Source organism: Dendrobates tinctorius, unplaced genomic scaffold (assembly GCF_039654945.1).
Source record: "Dendrobates tinctorius isolate UK_male_01 unplaced genomic scaffold, ASM3965494v1 ptg000070l, whole genome shotgun sequence".
Classification (NCBI taxonomy): domain Eukaryota; kingdom Metazoa; phylum Chordata; class Amphibia; order Anura; family Dendrobatidae; genus Dendrobates; species Dendrobates tinctorius.
The window spans coordinates 46,104,420-46,120,043 of NW_027361738.1; the positions used below are offsets into that span (position 1 = coordinate 46,104,420).

General features: G+C 42.9%; 1 protein-coding gene across 5 annotated transcripts in view; it reads left to right on the forward strand.

Moving 5' to 3' along the window:
- ZMYND11 (zinc finger MYND-type containing 11) overlaps positions 1–14,031 on the forward strand; it is an 82,456-nt gene extending 68,425 nt beyond the window's left edge. For 3 of the 5 annotated variants that reach the window (XM_073581618.1, XM_073581617.1, XM_073581616.1), the window contains 3 exons: positions 1,924–2,062; positions 2,149–2,314; positions 2,396–3,218. In XM_073581618.1, the coding sequence (XP_073437719.1) occupies positions 1,924–2,062; positions 2,149–2,314; positions 2,396–3,023 (933 nt within the window). In that variant the 3' untranslated portion in view covers positions 3,024–3,218. Of the gene's footprint in view, positions 1–1,923; positions 2,063–2,148; positions 2,315–2,395; positions 3,219–7,689; positions 7,969–8,530; positions 8,717–10,246 lie in introns of those variants that run through there. The other 2 variants (XM_073581619.1, XM_073581620.1) reach the window with 1 other exon arrangement.
- The last annotated feature ends 1,593 nt before the right edge of the window (positions 14,032–15,624 follow it).

The window sequence follows — 15,624 nt, forward strand, 5'->3', positions numbered from 1 at the left end:
TGCTTTGACTCGGCTAGAGAAGAGGGATTCTGTAATTGCTGTGGCTAGAGGTCTGGGCGTGTCGAGACAGACAATTTATCTAGTGAAGCGGTCGGCGGGCGGGGTCATTGCCTCCTGGGATGGTACTAGTGAGGAAGCCCGGCTCTGGCGCGCCTAGGAAGGTTTCGCCATGGACTGATATGCTTTTGAAGTGTGAAGTGAGGTGAAATCCTTCTGTATCTGCCGTTGAACTCAACAACAAGTCCCCCTATGCTCCTCCAGATCGACGCAACTAGGACATTTTGTCACCACCTGCAGGAGGACGGGGGCATCCAAGTCGCCATGCCGCAAAGAAGCCCCTGCTCACAGTGGCAACGGGGACGAAAAGGCAACGTCTGTAAGAAATATCAAGGCTGGACATCTGAAAAGTGGAAGCACTTACCATGTTGGTCAGGGGAGGTTCAAAGATTGTGCGTCGTCCAGGTACCGTGTCACAATATGACCCGAAATATACGGTTAAGACTGTTAAACACCCTGACAGTGTGATGGTGTGGGGTGCACTCAGCGAAGCATGGGCCGGGCAGCTTTATACTTTCTTCCCAAGAATGTTAGTATGAAGGCAAGCAGTTACATTACTGTTTTTGAAAGAACATTTTCTTAATTTTTGGGTCATTCATCAGTGTGATTACTTCATGCATGATGGCGCCCCTGCCCACAAAGCCAAGGCCGTGACAAAGTTTCTCAAGGACCATACCATTAACTCTTTAGTGTGGCCAGGTAACCCCCCTGACCTTAACCCCAGGTTCAAGAGATACGACCCAGCGATATCAACGATCTGAAGGGGGCACTGAAGACACTGTGGGTAGCCATGGATTCCACGTACTTCACCAGCTTTGCCGAATCCATGCCTAAACGACTGCAGATTGTGATAAAATGTAAGAGTGACAAGCTGAAATACTAATTGTAACAAAGTATCCACCATAAAACACTTGAATGGTAAGATTTTGTGGTTTCGTTGAACTTGAAAGAATTTTTTTTTTCTTTTTGTCGGCACTGTAATATGATGATTGCAATATATTAAGAGACTAAAAACTTTGATGGGAGGAGGAGGGGGGCTTCTTTAAAAAAAGAAAAACATAAAGGAAGTATCTTCTCAGACTGGCATAACACAGAAATTCAACAAGGTTGGTCTTCAAATATTGGCCAAACTGAAGTGGACGAAGAGATGAGAAAATATAATGCATGGGGCCAACTGCTGGATTTTTTTTATGTAAGGGCAGAATGACAACTCACACATGATAAAATAGAAGAGCTGACACCCATATGCTTCGTTTACACTTGCCGTGTTTCGGCGGCCCGTTTTTGCGGCCCCAATAGATTTCTATGGGGCTGCAAAAAGTCGTAGGAGTGCCATACGCTGTATGGCCATGAGGGCCGTATTTACGTCCGTGAAAAAAATATCGAGCTTGCTCGATATTTTTCACGGCTTACAGACACGGCCCCCATTGAAAATGAATGGGGCCGCAAAAACAACGGAAGCTTGCCCAGTGTGTTGATTTTGCGGTACACCGTGAAGACCGTTTTTGCGGAACGCCGTATTTTTAATAGGACACTCCCCTGTACTTCCTGTTTATCACTATGAAGTTTATCACTCCATGCCTGCAGAGACACAAGATGGACCTGGAGAGAATCATCGTTCTCATTCAGGTATGTAGGGGTGCTGAAAAGCCCCACCAACCCCCCTTCTTCGTTGTAGAGGAGTGTAGGGGAGGCTGCAGTTATGGGGGACCGTGGGTACTGTTGTTTTTTGCTGTTATGGGGGCCACACAGAGATGGGAGGGGGTGTTAAACGATAGAGGGGTGGCGGATTAGTCCTGTTATCTCAGTGCTGTTTGCTTTTCCAAAATATGCTCTTGCTGATCACCCCCCCCTTTTTTGCTTCAGGATCATCCCTGCATTTGGGATTCAAGGCGTGGGAGCTATCACGACCGGGACATGAAAGAGCGGGCCTTGGAGGATGTGGCCCAATCCCTCATCCCTAACCGCTGGCAGCGTGCAGAGGTCAAGGAGCAAGACTTGATATGTAAGTACTCAGCACATGACATGATATACTTGTTGTTTACAACTTAAAAAGTGGGAAATTGAGTTATGTTTTTTCTTCCACTACAGTGAAATCCATTAAGACCAAGTGGGGATCTACCAGGGACCAATTAAAAAGAGAATTAAAGGCCAAAGTTGAGAGGGAGAGGTCTGGAGAGGCTGGTGGTAAAGAAAAGAAGCCCAACAGATTCACTAAACAGCTTCAATTTCTGCTTCCTGTCCTTGGCATGCGCGAGTAAGTATACATGCATATATATGTATCCTCCATATTGATGTTTGTTGTCTAGCTACTTAAATCGTCTGTTCTCATTTTCAGAACTGAAGAAAGTCTACCGGCAGAGTCCACACAATCACAGCAGCAGCAGCAGTCGAGCAGCAGTGGTGAAAGTACATCTTTTAAGTCAGGGGAACCCAGCATGATTGCAGAAGACAGTTCGGAATGTCCTGCAGAAAGGGTGGTCAGTATGGACACTTCATCTCAGCCAAGCACCAGTGGAAGGAGCCCTGGGAAGACGAGAGCTGCTGCTACCCTTGAAATGATGCCTCCATCTGAGACATTCCAAGAGATCCTTGACTTTTTAAGGAAAAAAAAAGCAGAAGGCCCAGAGGAGGAGCTATTAAGGAGCTTCAGCCCATATTTTCGCAATGTGCTCCCGGAAAACAAGCAGAGCTGCATTAGCATGATCGACAGTGTCATCTACATATGTTCTCACGAACCCCATCCGATTGATTTGGAGGAGGCTATTGATGGGTTTAAGCAGACAACGAGGCGTAGAGTACGCGATTCTTTTATGCAGCGTCAGGCTAGTGCAAATCTGCCACAGTCTTCTGGGGGCACATTGCAGTTTCAGGGCTCATCTAGTGTTTTTAGCACTCCTCAATCTTCAGAGCATTCTCAGACGGGGATGCTTGACCACGACATCCCCAATTTCCTCAATATGTGAATTTGGAATTGCAACATGATCCGTTTTAATAACAAATGGCATTTTTTTTTTTTTTTTTTTTTTTAGGCCATGTACAAATTATTTGGTTTTTTTTGTCTTTCAAAAATATTTCTGTACAAATTTTTCTTTTTTTTTTTTAACAAAAAAAAAAAAAAAAAAAAAAAGAATTTTGTTAAATAAAATTTAGCAAAGTAACTTTGTGAGAATGTTCTTTGATTGGTATCAATAAGTCCAGCCGTTAGTTCTGATCTTGTGTAGCTTTGTGAGACTTGATTAGTACTTTAGTTTCAGGGTGCCACACAAGAACTAACGTTAAGAGTAGATCAAATTGGATTAGTGACATGTGAACTGAGTGACATCAGTTTCCAAGTCTGTAAGCAAAAAAACACAACAAATTTGCACATGGTAGAAACACTGATTTCCATGTGTGTTATTTCAAAACATGCAGGGAAATCAGGCGCCACAACCCATGCTTTGGGTCTTAATAATCATTTGAGGAGACGGCTCCCTGGGAAGACACAGAAAGCAAGTGATCTTGGTTATTAACTTCATGTCGTCGAACAAAATTGTGTAACACCACACACGCCTTTACAATATTTGTTGCACTCTCTTGTCCTACTTCCATGCAGCTCATGAGTACACACCACTTTCCCGACAGGATCCCAAACGCACACTCAACGTACCTTCATGCTCTAGTAAGTCTATAATTAAAGATCCTCTTCCGGGAATCTAAAGGTTGTCGGTGAAATGGCCGCATTACATTTGGGAAGAGTCCAAAACCCTCCTCAGCAACCAGGACATATGGAAATTGGTGGTTAGACTCGTCCGGTAATGCAGCAGGTTCGGGGACATTTAATTGGTTGTTCTTCAAATGGTACTCAATTCGAGAGCTACTCCAGATCCTTGCATCAGATGTACTCCCATAAGCCCCAATGCTGACCATTACAAAAGTGTAATTGCTGTCAGCAATAGCCATTAGTACAATAGAAAAATAATGTTTATAATTGAAAAATTTGGATCCAGAGAAGGCCGATACAGTGTGGAAACTGTGTGTTTTTTTTGGAAGTCTACTGCTATAGCTAACCAGTCTTCCTGCTTTGGTGGAGCTAAAACAATTTCCTTTAGGTGTCCCCACAATACCATGCAGGTATGTGCACCTATCTTGGACACTGTAGTAATCCCTAACAGGAACTCAAAATGAAGTGCCGAGAAACAGTTGCCTGTTGCAAGGAATCTGTAATTTTAAAAAAAGGGGGAGGTAGACATCAGTAATCTATTATGAAACATTAAAATCCTAAATTAGCTACGGTATTTAAAATAAGGTTGTCATGACCTCAATGTCACAATAAGCCGCTGCGCTGGAGAAATGCAGCGACGCATTCTGGTATCCTTGAATGTCATCCAGGGCCGCACCTCTGACAACAGCAGATCAAGAGTTGCCACGGACATATGGCAGTATGTGATGAATTTCTCCGGGTGCTGTCGCAGGTCACTGTATATAGCGTGTGGAAATGACCCTTCCACGATCGCTGCAACAGAATTGGGTGCACCCACAGCCTCCTTGGTGCAAGTGCTGCTGCTGCTCTCCTCTCGTGCTCTAAATGCTGGTTAAGCAACCAACACAGAATCACATCATCTTTAAAATGCCTCGACATGTTCAGAATACTGAAATCCAAAGTTTGCTTCAAACAAAGGACACAGAGCTCTGCACACTGTGAAGACCAGAAGGAAATGGCACTGGAGAAAGGGCGGATTCTTTTTTTGAGGTTTTTTTTTTTTCTTTATTGTTCCTTGACAATTTCCTGTTTTGTTTTATTTATCAATTTTATTGACAACTTCCTTTTTTTTCCCCCGACTTTTCAAAAGCTATTGCAAACCAGAAAAACGGTGATCCGAGACGATTTTTGCCGTTTTTGCGGAAGACTGTTAAAATTACGGCAATACGGCACACGAAAACGAGCCGCAAAAACCACGTCAAGTGTAAAAGAAGCCTTAAGATATTGACTATAACTATGACAAGTTACTAATGCATAACTATAACGGAGGGGATACTGAATTATTGGTGAGGTCCAACTCAAAATGCAAAGTGGTGGACACAAGCAACACCAGAGACTTAGCGATGGACTGTACAGATTGCGTTTGGGGGGGTGGGGGGTGAGTATGACTATAGTTAGCTCAAAACTTTGACTCCCTATATGCAATCACTTCATGTCACCTGCACTTCATAAATATCCCCAGACATCCCCCTTTTTCCATGAAAACCACAAAACTCTCAAACTGGCCATACACATAGGATTTAGGCGATTGAATCTCTGGGTTCAGACGACTTTCTAATGTGTAGTAGGGCATCGGCCAAATGATGCTCAGGAGTTTTTAGACTGCCAATCATATTGTTCTCCATGAGATCGGCTTTCCCATAGAGAAGATAGGAGCGCTGTCAGCCAAATGATCTTTCATCCATCAGCCATCTAATATATACTGCCAGCCTTACTGTCACTCTGGTACATTCTTGTCTTAACTGCTGAAACTCACTATTAATAGGTCTTTCTCTCACTAAAGTCTCCACTTTCCAATCTTTCCTGATAGCAGCAGCTAGGCTCATGTTTCTGTCCAGCAGCTACATTGATGCCTCCACCCTGTGCCGGTCCTTGCACTGGTTGTCTAGCCACTAAACTGTGTTCCAAATTATTATGCAAAAAGAGTTTAGGAGTGATAAGGTTAGAATTTTTTTGTTTGTCATTTAAACTCATTGATGGTGATGTGTGTCAGGGCTCTTTATATCACTGAAAGCAATTGCAGATACCTGTGCAAATTAGTTTGGCAGGTGTGTCCAAATAAAGGCAAGACTACTTAAGAAGGCTGTTCCACATTATTAAGCAGCCTACATTTTTTGCCAAAATGGGAAAGAAAAAGGATGTGTCGGCTCCTGAGAAGCAACAAATTGTGGAGTATTTAGGTCAAGGCATGACTACAATCAACATTGCCAAGACACTTCATCGTGATCATCGCACAATCAAGAAGTATGTAGCTGATTCCCAGCACACACGTGTGCGTGCTGATAAGGAAAACTTGAGGACTCTTTCCAACAGGCAATTGCGTCAGGTTATAAGAGCAGCTGCAAAAATGCCTTGTCATAGCAGCAGACAAGTTTTTGAAGCTGCTGGTGCCTCCAACGTCCCCCGAACAACAAGATGCAGGGACCTTCAGAGGTTTCAGCTGTGCGTAAGCCATCCTGTCGACCACCTCTATCCACTGCACACAAGCAGAAACGGCTCCAGTGGGCCAAACGATACATGAAGACTGACTTCCAAACTGTTTTGTTCACCGATGAGTGCCGTGCAACGCTCGATGGTCCAGATGGATGGAGTGGAGGATGGCTGGTTGATGCACACCCCATGAAAACACAGCTAAGGCGCCAACAAGGAGGAGGTGGATTAATGTTTTGGGCTGGAATCATGGGGAATCAAATGTAACATCACCTAGAATAAAGGTTTGACTTGAAAACTGTTTGATTTCATTTTGTGATAAGCTGATAATGCTTATAATTTCACAATTGACCATTTTTTTGTTCAAAATAAAAATAAAAAGGTTGAAAACTCTGCTGTGCATAATAATTTGGAACATGCATTTTGAGTGTTTATTATTTTAAAAAATATACTGTTTTCATAGGCAGTTTGTTCAAAAACATTGCAATTATACTAGAATAGTAGATGACTGGAAAATAACAATGACTGCAATTCATATAGATAATTTAGAAAAAATATGAGGAAATATTTTTTGCATAATAATTTGGAACACAGTGTATAGAATACACTATAAACCCTCATCCTCAACGTTCTCCACAGTGCTGCACCAAGCTAAACCTTCTCCCTCATCTTAGCCTATCACCTGACTCATACTCTCCATTTGCTAGTGATCTAAATCTCTTTTATAATTCCATTGAGGTTTCCAACACTTTTGTCATGCTGCGTCTGTTCTCTGGAATGCGCTACCCCAAACATTCAGGTAGTTTCCAGTGTCCACAGTTTTAAGTGTGGCCCTAAAAACAAACCTCTTTAGGCAGGTCTATCACATCACCTCACTAATATTGCTGTTCTCAAGTCTCCCTTCCTACAGAACTCTCTTATTCACTCAGAAACTGGTCCCTCCTACACTCAATAGCATTGTGTGTGTGGACATAAACAGATCGTGGCCTGAATTAATTAACGCTATAATTGTGTTTAAGGTGAAAAAAAAAAAAGATCGGACCGGGATCTTGATGTTACAGGCAAAAAAAAATAGTAATGTGTGAAGCATAGTAGTAGGTAGAAAAAGTGAAGAAGATTGAGGTGTTTGACTCCTATATGGAAGGTGGAGGAAATGAGAAGATGATGGCTATTGGTAATGTGGCTGGATGGAGCGTTGGGGTCCTGAGGTCTTCTGTCAGGCATGACAGGGAATATGTCTTGGCATTGGGCTGCTGTGTGCCGAGTACAAGAATAAAGGTTATTTCCGCTCTATTTTATGAAAAGCGCTTGGTGCAGTTGTAATCACATGGCACAACATGATCCTAAGTGCTACTATACAAAAACTGCTGCGTCTGAGAAGTGTCGGTGATGGGCCAGGCCGCAATTAGTTTTGTTGTCCACATCAACTAAAATCTTATTCAATCTGTCCCCATTTATAGGACTCGGAGCCAGAACCTGAGACGGAAGCTGTGAGCTCAAGCCAAGAAATCCCTCCTCTGCCACCGCCGGTAGAGAAAGTGTCCGTCTGCACACAGACGAAGAAGCAAAGTGCCTCGTCTCCAAGAATGTCGCACCGCAGTACACAAACCAACAGTGACGGCGTGTGCCAGAACATGTGTCACGACAAGTACAGTAAGCTCTTCAATGACTTCAAAGAAAGGATGAGCACAGACAACAAGAGGGAAAGTGAGCGAGCCGTGCGAGAAGCCGTGGAAAAGGTTAGAATAAGATAATCACTCCGGTCCTTCTGCACTGAGGATACAGTCGGCTTACCTCTCAGAGATAACTGGGCTTCCTCTTTTCTTGTTGTTTTGTACTTAAGCCATTAACGACCTATGACGTGCATTTTCATCAAATGTATGAAGCCGGCTCAGGAGCTGATCCCGCTTCATAAAAGGCAGACGCCACTGTGGTACACAGCCGGCATCTGCCCCTAATTACAGCATCCAGAACTTGCTTCGATTGCTGTAGTCTAAACGATAGGCAGTAATTTTCCAATTGGTAGGGGTCTGCCTGCCATGGCCTCCACCAGTCCCAAGAATCGAGACTCTGAAGAGGTCGGAGGTCGATCATGCACACTGCCTCTCCATTCATTCTAATAGGAGCGCAAAGATCAACTGAACACTGATCCTGGCAGTGCTCCCATTAAGAATTAATGGCGGCGTAGTGCACATGATTGACCTCCGGTCCATTCAAAGCTTTGGTACATTTCTTCATTGATACATTGTGGGGGAAAAAAAGCATCTTGAGATGGCTGAGAATCTTTATTTCTCCGCACAGCTGCAAGGAGAGATGGAGGAGGAGAAGAGGCAAGCAGTTAGCAAAGCCGTGGCCAATATACAAGGCGAGATGGACAGAAAGTGCAAACAAGTGAAAGAAAAGTGCAAGGAAGAGTTTGTTGAAGAAATTAAGAAGCTGGCGGCACAACACAAGCAGCTGATATCCCAGACCAAGAAGAAGCAGTGGGTAAGAGGCCAGGCTTCCTACAGAATAGTCCAGGGCTGCAGACAGACAGCGTCAGTGAGACAGTCACAGATAGACTCCTTGTACTCAACACTCCCGCAAAAATAAAAGTACGCAGGTGCACAGATTACACAAATTTAGCTCAGTGGGTGCAGGACTGACTGACTTGTGCTTACCGGTCAGTACTCATCTTACATTTCCTGTAGCTGCTGTATGAGTGACTCTTTCCCCAATTTTTATTTTATTATTATTTTTATTTTTTTATATAAGAAGCACTCTAGAAATAAACTGAGCCAAGGTAATGGTCTTACATATTGTATCTAGGGATAGGAGAATCGATTTGCAGGACTTGGGTTCATCAGCGTGCGCTGGACCGGAGCTCTGTGAATCTCCTTCCCTGCTGACATTGACAGCTCTTCTCTTGATTATGTGTCATGTGTGCATCACACCGCAACCCAGCTAATAAACAAAAAAGAGCCTGAAATACCTGGAGGTAAGGAGATTCACAAGCCTCCCATCCACAGTCACAGATTACTGACCGGCCGATGGACTGGAGTCCTGCCAATCCTCCCATCGCGTCCTGCATCTGCACCGTCCCTCTCGGCCCTGCTCTACGTAACCCTATGACCGTTTTATGGAGTATTTTTTTTTTAAAAGTCAACTAAACTTTGAAACATTTGTTTAGTATGTTTTAGCCCTTTCTTAGTACTGTTGATTGTGGGACCCCCTACAAATCACTAAGTCAGGACGCACACAAGCAGTGTGGTGTGCGGAGCCATAGGCTTTCTGTTGAGCTCATACACCTCTCTGCTTGTACTCAAGGTTTTAGCGAGGAAGGAAGAACAGGTGCTAAAAAGGGGGGCTATCAGTTTTCAAAAAATTATTCAAAGTTAGGTGAATCTGTCAGCAGGTTTTTGATACCTCATCTGAGAGCAGCATGATGTAAGCAAAGAGACTCCAATTCCATTGATGTATCACTTAGTTTACTGGGTGCCTCAGTTGTGACACAGTCAGAGTTTTTAGGCTCTCTATGTACATTGTCTATTAGCAGTGAGCTGCTTATCACAAGAGGGGGCGGAGTCGGACTACTTGGCACAAGTCGGCTAGTCCCAGCAATGATAATGTCCTAGTGATAAAACCTTCATTTTAAGTAAACAACAGCAGTCAGCCTAATAAGTGACGCATCATTGAAGTCAGTGATTTAACTCCTTCCTCATGCTGCCATCGGATTACATAGCAAAAAACTGCTGACAGATTCCCTTTAAGGTTCACTGTTCATTACAAATTTGAAGAGACTGTCAGAGGTGGTGCCGTATTTGTGCATCTACTGAGTACGAGGAATTGAGCTGGGTCGTATTCTAAGTACCCATGACATTGTGGAAAAGTTTCTAAAAAGTACAAATGTTTCTATTAATATGTATAAAGTGAGACTTTTACATCCGACTTGTAACCAACTTTTAGTCCATTTGGTCCCTATATATTATTTTTAACTCCTTGCATTAATGTTGTGACTGTTTTTTTTTACCGCCATAGTGCTACAACTGTGAAGAGGAGGCGATGTACCACTGCTGCTGGAACACGTCTTACTGCTCCATTAAATGCCAGCAAGAGCACTGGCACGCCGAACACAAGAGAACCTGCCGCAGGAAAAGATGAATCGCTTCCCTCCCTCTTGTATCATTTCCTTGATATCTATCCTCAAACTCCGTGTTTTGTTTTTAATTTCCAAGATGCCGTACTTGCTTACTATCTGCATACCATTTTCCGAAGCAGCTCCTAATAGTTCTCTCAGTACCGGCAGGTCTGCTGCTCGCACAACTCCAGTACAGAAAACCGGGTATCTGCCCTCCGACCCCTGTGCTTAGATTCCGTCTCTGACCGGTTTGCTGCCGGCGGATCCTGCAGTGCTTTTTGTTTTTTCTTTCCAGTAAGCGCATGACCTCTGTTCTGAAAACAACCCCAGGTGAGACGCCGTTCTTTCCTGTGCTAACACATGAGAAGTCGGAAGCGCATTTTACATCCTTAATGAAATTATTGCTGAGACGCAGCAGTTTTTCGCTAGGCGGTTTTTGCATTTCAGGTTCAAGGCATTTTGTGTTTTTATAATGTTTTAACGTTTTAAATTTTTTTTTTTTTTTTTTTTAAACATACATCAGAAAAGCGGCAGGTTTTAATCCACCCCTTTAAAAGAAGAAGGTAAAATGGCACAATATTTTGGTCTGGTGGAGTAACCCCGGACCAGAAATGTAGGCGTCTAACAATGATGAATACACAGGGAGCCAAATGTGCGGTGCCGCTCACTTCTGATAGGTCTGTGAATGTATAGAAAGGGGAAGATGTGCACCCCGATAAACCTGCCGCGCTTGTGTCATTACGTTCCTTCTACTTTTGAAAGGCATTATGATATTTACTTATTCTGTACCGGGGGTTTTAAGAGTTTTTGGGAACAGGGTTCACAAAGCAAGAAATTTTTTTTGGTTCTTTTTTTTCTTGCATATTTTATTTGTAAAATATATCCCATGTTTGTTCTTTACTTATTTTCAATATATAACTTTTATAAAAAAAGAAATGAAATATATTAACTTTGATTGCATAGATTTAAATACAGGTAATCTTATCGTAGATATCATAGGTTGTTACTTTTACGATTTGCACAGTTCTTAGTCCTATGGAGGCGCACTTAAGAGACAATTCAGACCAAGAATCGACCTTGGACAACTTCTTACAGGGTTAATTAGGAATTCATCTGTGCCGTTATCGTACCTTTATTGAAATGATTGTCACCTGTTCACACTAATGCTAGGCCTGTAAAATCGTCGCCGGGGAGCGGATACGAGCGTCGCTCTGCTCCAGAAAAATCCTTGTTCGATATTCTGAATATATTTGGGGCTTCACAAGGTTTTCGTTATACAAAATGTACTTAGTTTTAGGTTTGTTGTGTTGCGGGTTTTTATTGTAACATTACACTAAGCATGCACAATGTAATTGCACCACTGCCATGTAAGCTAATACAATCAGTACGAGCGTGGGGAAATGTGTAATGGTGATAGAACAGATGATTCTGCTACAAATTACAATGTCAATTGTCCCTCGAAACCTACACATTCATTTTGATGGGCACAAGCAATTATCCGTTTATCATTGGCACTTATTTTCATTTAAGGACTTTTTGCCTAACTGTTGAAATGCATCTAAAATGGTAAATGACTCAATTTTAAATATAGTTTTATTAAAAATCTCCCATTATTTCGTGTCTACAGACCAATTTTTTTTCGCTTCCATGGTGTTAGGACGCAGTCAGACGGCCATATGAATCGGACCGAAATCAGAGCGCAGTGCATGGACCGGCCGGCGGGTCTCCCGACCCTTGCGTGACAACTTCATGTATTTCTATGCAGGTGTTACACTTGGATCGGGGGAGCCACCAGCCAGTCCGTGCGCTGTTTTCCAGTCTCTGTCTAATTTATACAGCCGTCTCATTGCGCCCTTATATTAAAATTTCTACGTAATCTACTCCTACCAACCGTCTACTACTGCCTACTGATCGACCCCCTTCGTTCCTCCATGCAAGGACTTCCCAGGATCACAGCGCTTGCATTTCTCCCTCTACGGCCGGGGTCACACTTGCGAGTGTAAAGCGAGAAACTCGCACATCAATACCCGGCACTGCCACCGGCACTCGGGACCAGAGTGTGCGGCTGCATGTATTTCTATGCAGCTGAACTCTCCAGGCGGCACTCACCCGATTTACAAAAGGAGTAAGCCACCCATACACGGGCACTACTCCACTGATGATGGTGGGTGACACGAGATAAATGAGATTTGGGATCCACATTTATCATACATTTCTTGAGTACACAGAAGATTGGGCAACCACAAATAAAGGGTCAGAATCCCTTTGCATTGAGCCGGTGGCTTGTTTTCTGACCAAGTCTCGTCTGCATCATCTTCAGTTGTCATTTTAGATGCATAGAAAAAAAATATTCTTCGACAAGATGGACAAATAGTGCCATCTATGACCTCTGGTTTGGCCAAGAGGTGCAGAACCAGGTGGCTATGGTTGTCTTTTAGTTTTACAAAATGTCCAACCTACCCGAAACTTGTAGGAATTGCCTCCATGTTAGAGTCCCTAATGTACAAAGTCGATTTTGCAAAGCGATGCTTCTTCCACAAACACTGAAGATTAATGCATGACCGTTTTCTTGTAAGATGTCCATTTTTTTTACAACTTCATAAGAGCATTATCGGCACGGATCGATGGTTTAATACTGATTTTCACCTATAAACCCTTCATGTTGCTGGGAGCTGGGTATGTTTTTAAAACCACATCGTTAGCCACTTTTTTTTTTTTTCACTATGGTTGAATTTTCCGTCATTTTATACAATTTTATGTGAAAGGAAAACCATGTTCTTTTCTTGTCTCTGTAAGTGAGGTTTCTGAGCAGGAATGTAGGAAATAAAACCTAACACGCTAGCTATTCGGAGGCAGGACGATCGAGGGAGAATTGTACATATTTATTTAGATCTTTGATATTTATTGCAAGTGATTAGAAAATGGCAGCGGAAAATGTCACTCGGAGGAGCACTTGTGAATATCAATGAATGGGCAGAATCAAAATTTTGGTTGCCGCGGGACTCGAAGCATCTATCGATCCGTCAGATTTTACATTCTGCTCCTGCAGTGTTTTTTTTTTATATCCAGCTTCATACATAAAATCCGCATGACGTTACTGCACTCGTCAGCTCTTCCTCAATCCATTCATATAAAATATACCACTCCACCGCTCTACGGGGCTACGGTACAATCCCGGCAAGAACAGATACTTTACAATATCGATCCAGACCTATGAATGAAAGTGTATCGTGAAAAGTAAAAAAAAAAAAAAAAAATACCTTGATGTAATATCATTCCAAGAAACATACAAATCTAACAGTAATCTGCATGAGATTAACACTTGTGTTATTTGGGCTTCTTTTCCTGTGTCTTTTGACATGGTTGCACATTGCAGAGTCAAAACTGTGTGGGAAAAAAAAAAAACAAGAAAAAAATCATTACGATTGTGGCCTGGTTTTGTATATGTTGTAAGTTAAAATAAAAAGTTACAAAAATGAAAAAAAAAAAAGAAAAATGTTTTGAGACGGTAACTACAAAAACTGAATTCTCTTCTGTTTCTTGAGCTGTACTAAGATGTTAAGCTTGGCCACTCTGCGCATTGTAATTATCCATTGTGGCTGGTCTAGTTCACATTCTGCCATTTTGTAAGCTGCTCTTACTAGCAATATGTGTTAACATTTGTTAATAAATGTATTTAAAATTCTATCATGTCCTTGAGAGTACTTGCCTTGCCACGTGTGCTCTTCCGTCATGAATCATGATTGTGCCACTTAAACTCCTCTGTCTGTGATTAACAACTGCATATAAGAGGTTAAACCTGAAGATATGGGGTTAAACCTGAACCTGCCCGGCACTGGCACTTAATTTCCTGCCTGCAGCGGGGGTCTAACTTTATTCCTCCTAGTAATGTTGGTGTTTGAGCCACGGGGAGCGGTGCTGGCGGGTTTGTAACCACAGCCATGGCCCTGACTGACAGCCGGCCCTAATGCTGAGCTGCTGTCAGTCAGTGCTGGAGGCGTAGTTACAGGTTACAGCCGCCACTCTCTATATACAGAGCGGTGACTGAAGCTGCATCAGCACCACCCCCATGACTGAAACCCAACAGTTACCGGGAGGAAAGAAAATAATTTCCTTTTGGCAGTAGGGGTGTAAGTGCCAGCACTGGGCAGATTCAGAATGCTATTAACCTGCAGATTAACCCCATAACTGCAAGTTAATAACGTTTTTTCATGTGACTGGTTCCCTTTAAACAATAGGAAACGGAGGTAGCTCCTGATCCCGCTCCATACACCTGGACCCAACGTACGCCATGCATGTACGGTGTATGTCTGGAGGGGTTAAAGACACGAATTGTTAAGTTTTGCCCATATTTTTGTGGCTTCTTATAAGGGAAATTTATGAAATAATTTATGCCCGATATTTAGCATAGAAGTGTTGCAAATTTTGGAGCACATTATACTTGTAGTTCATTAAGTCTGTCGCCATTGTTAAAAAGTTACCATAAATGTGTGTGTAGGTGTGACCATTTACCTACAAACATACATACAATGGTTCTTGTAAAGTATGATCTCTGTCATTTGGACTTGTTTTCCAGAAAGTCCCACAGATTCTCTATTTTTACAGAGATGTCAAAATCAAATTCACAGTGGGCCAAGATTTTAACCTTGGGCAAAGTCGCGGGCATGAGCGCATCGGCTCAGTAGCATACATTTGTCCAGCTGGCGGAGGAGGAAATGGTAGTGGTCGTTATGTGTGCGGAGATGTATGGACAAGGGCAGTGCGCGCTGATGTAGGGAGTAGAGTAGGGAACTTCTGGCTCATGGGACCCGATCAGTGAGTGTATCATAGCTGGGGAGCGCATCACAACGGGGCGAGTTGTAAACAGCCTTGTAGTAACCAGGGAGGGCCCCGGACCAGAAACGCAGGACTTGTAATATTAGCATGTGTTGCCTACTGGCGGGCCAGCCCTAGTAGACATTTGGTTACTTTGATGTCACAGTAACATCCACATAAATACCAGGACCCAAGGTTTCATTGCAGAAGACCACGCTGCCTCTTCTACCTAGTCTTCCATGGTGCACTTTGGGAGACCTCTTCACCAAGTATCCACAATATGAAAAAGAAACCTTAATTCCAGTTCTGATGCCTATGTGCCGGTTGTAGATGTTTTTGGTGGGCAGGGGTCAGTCATCCTGAGTACTTAGACCACTTTACAGCTACACATCCCAGAATGCTGTAAGCTACCATGCACTTTGTGTTTTGATCAGTTCACCATCTTTCACTTTTCAGCTGTCTT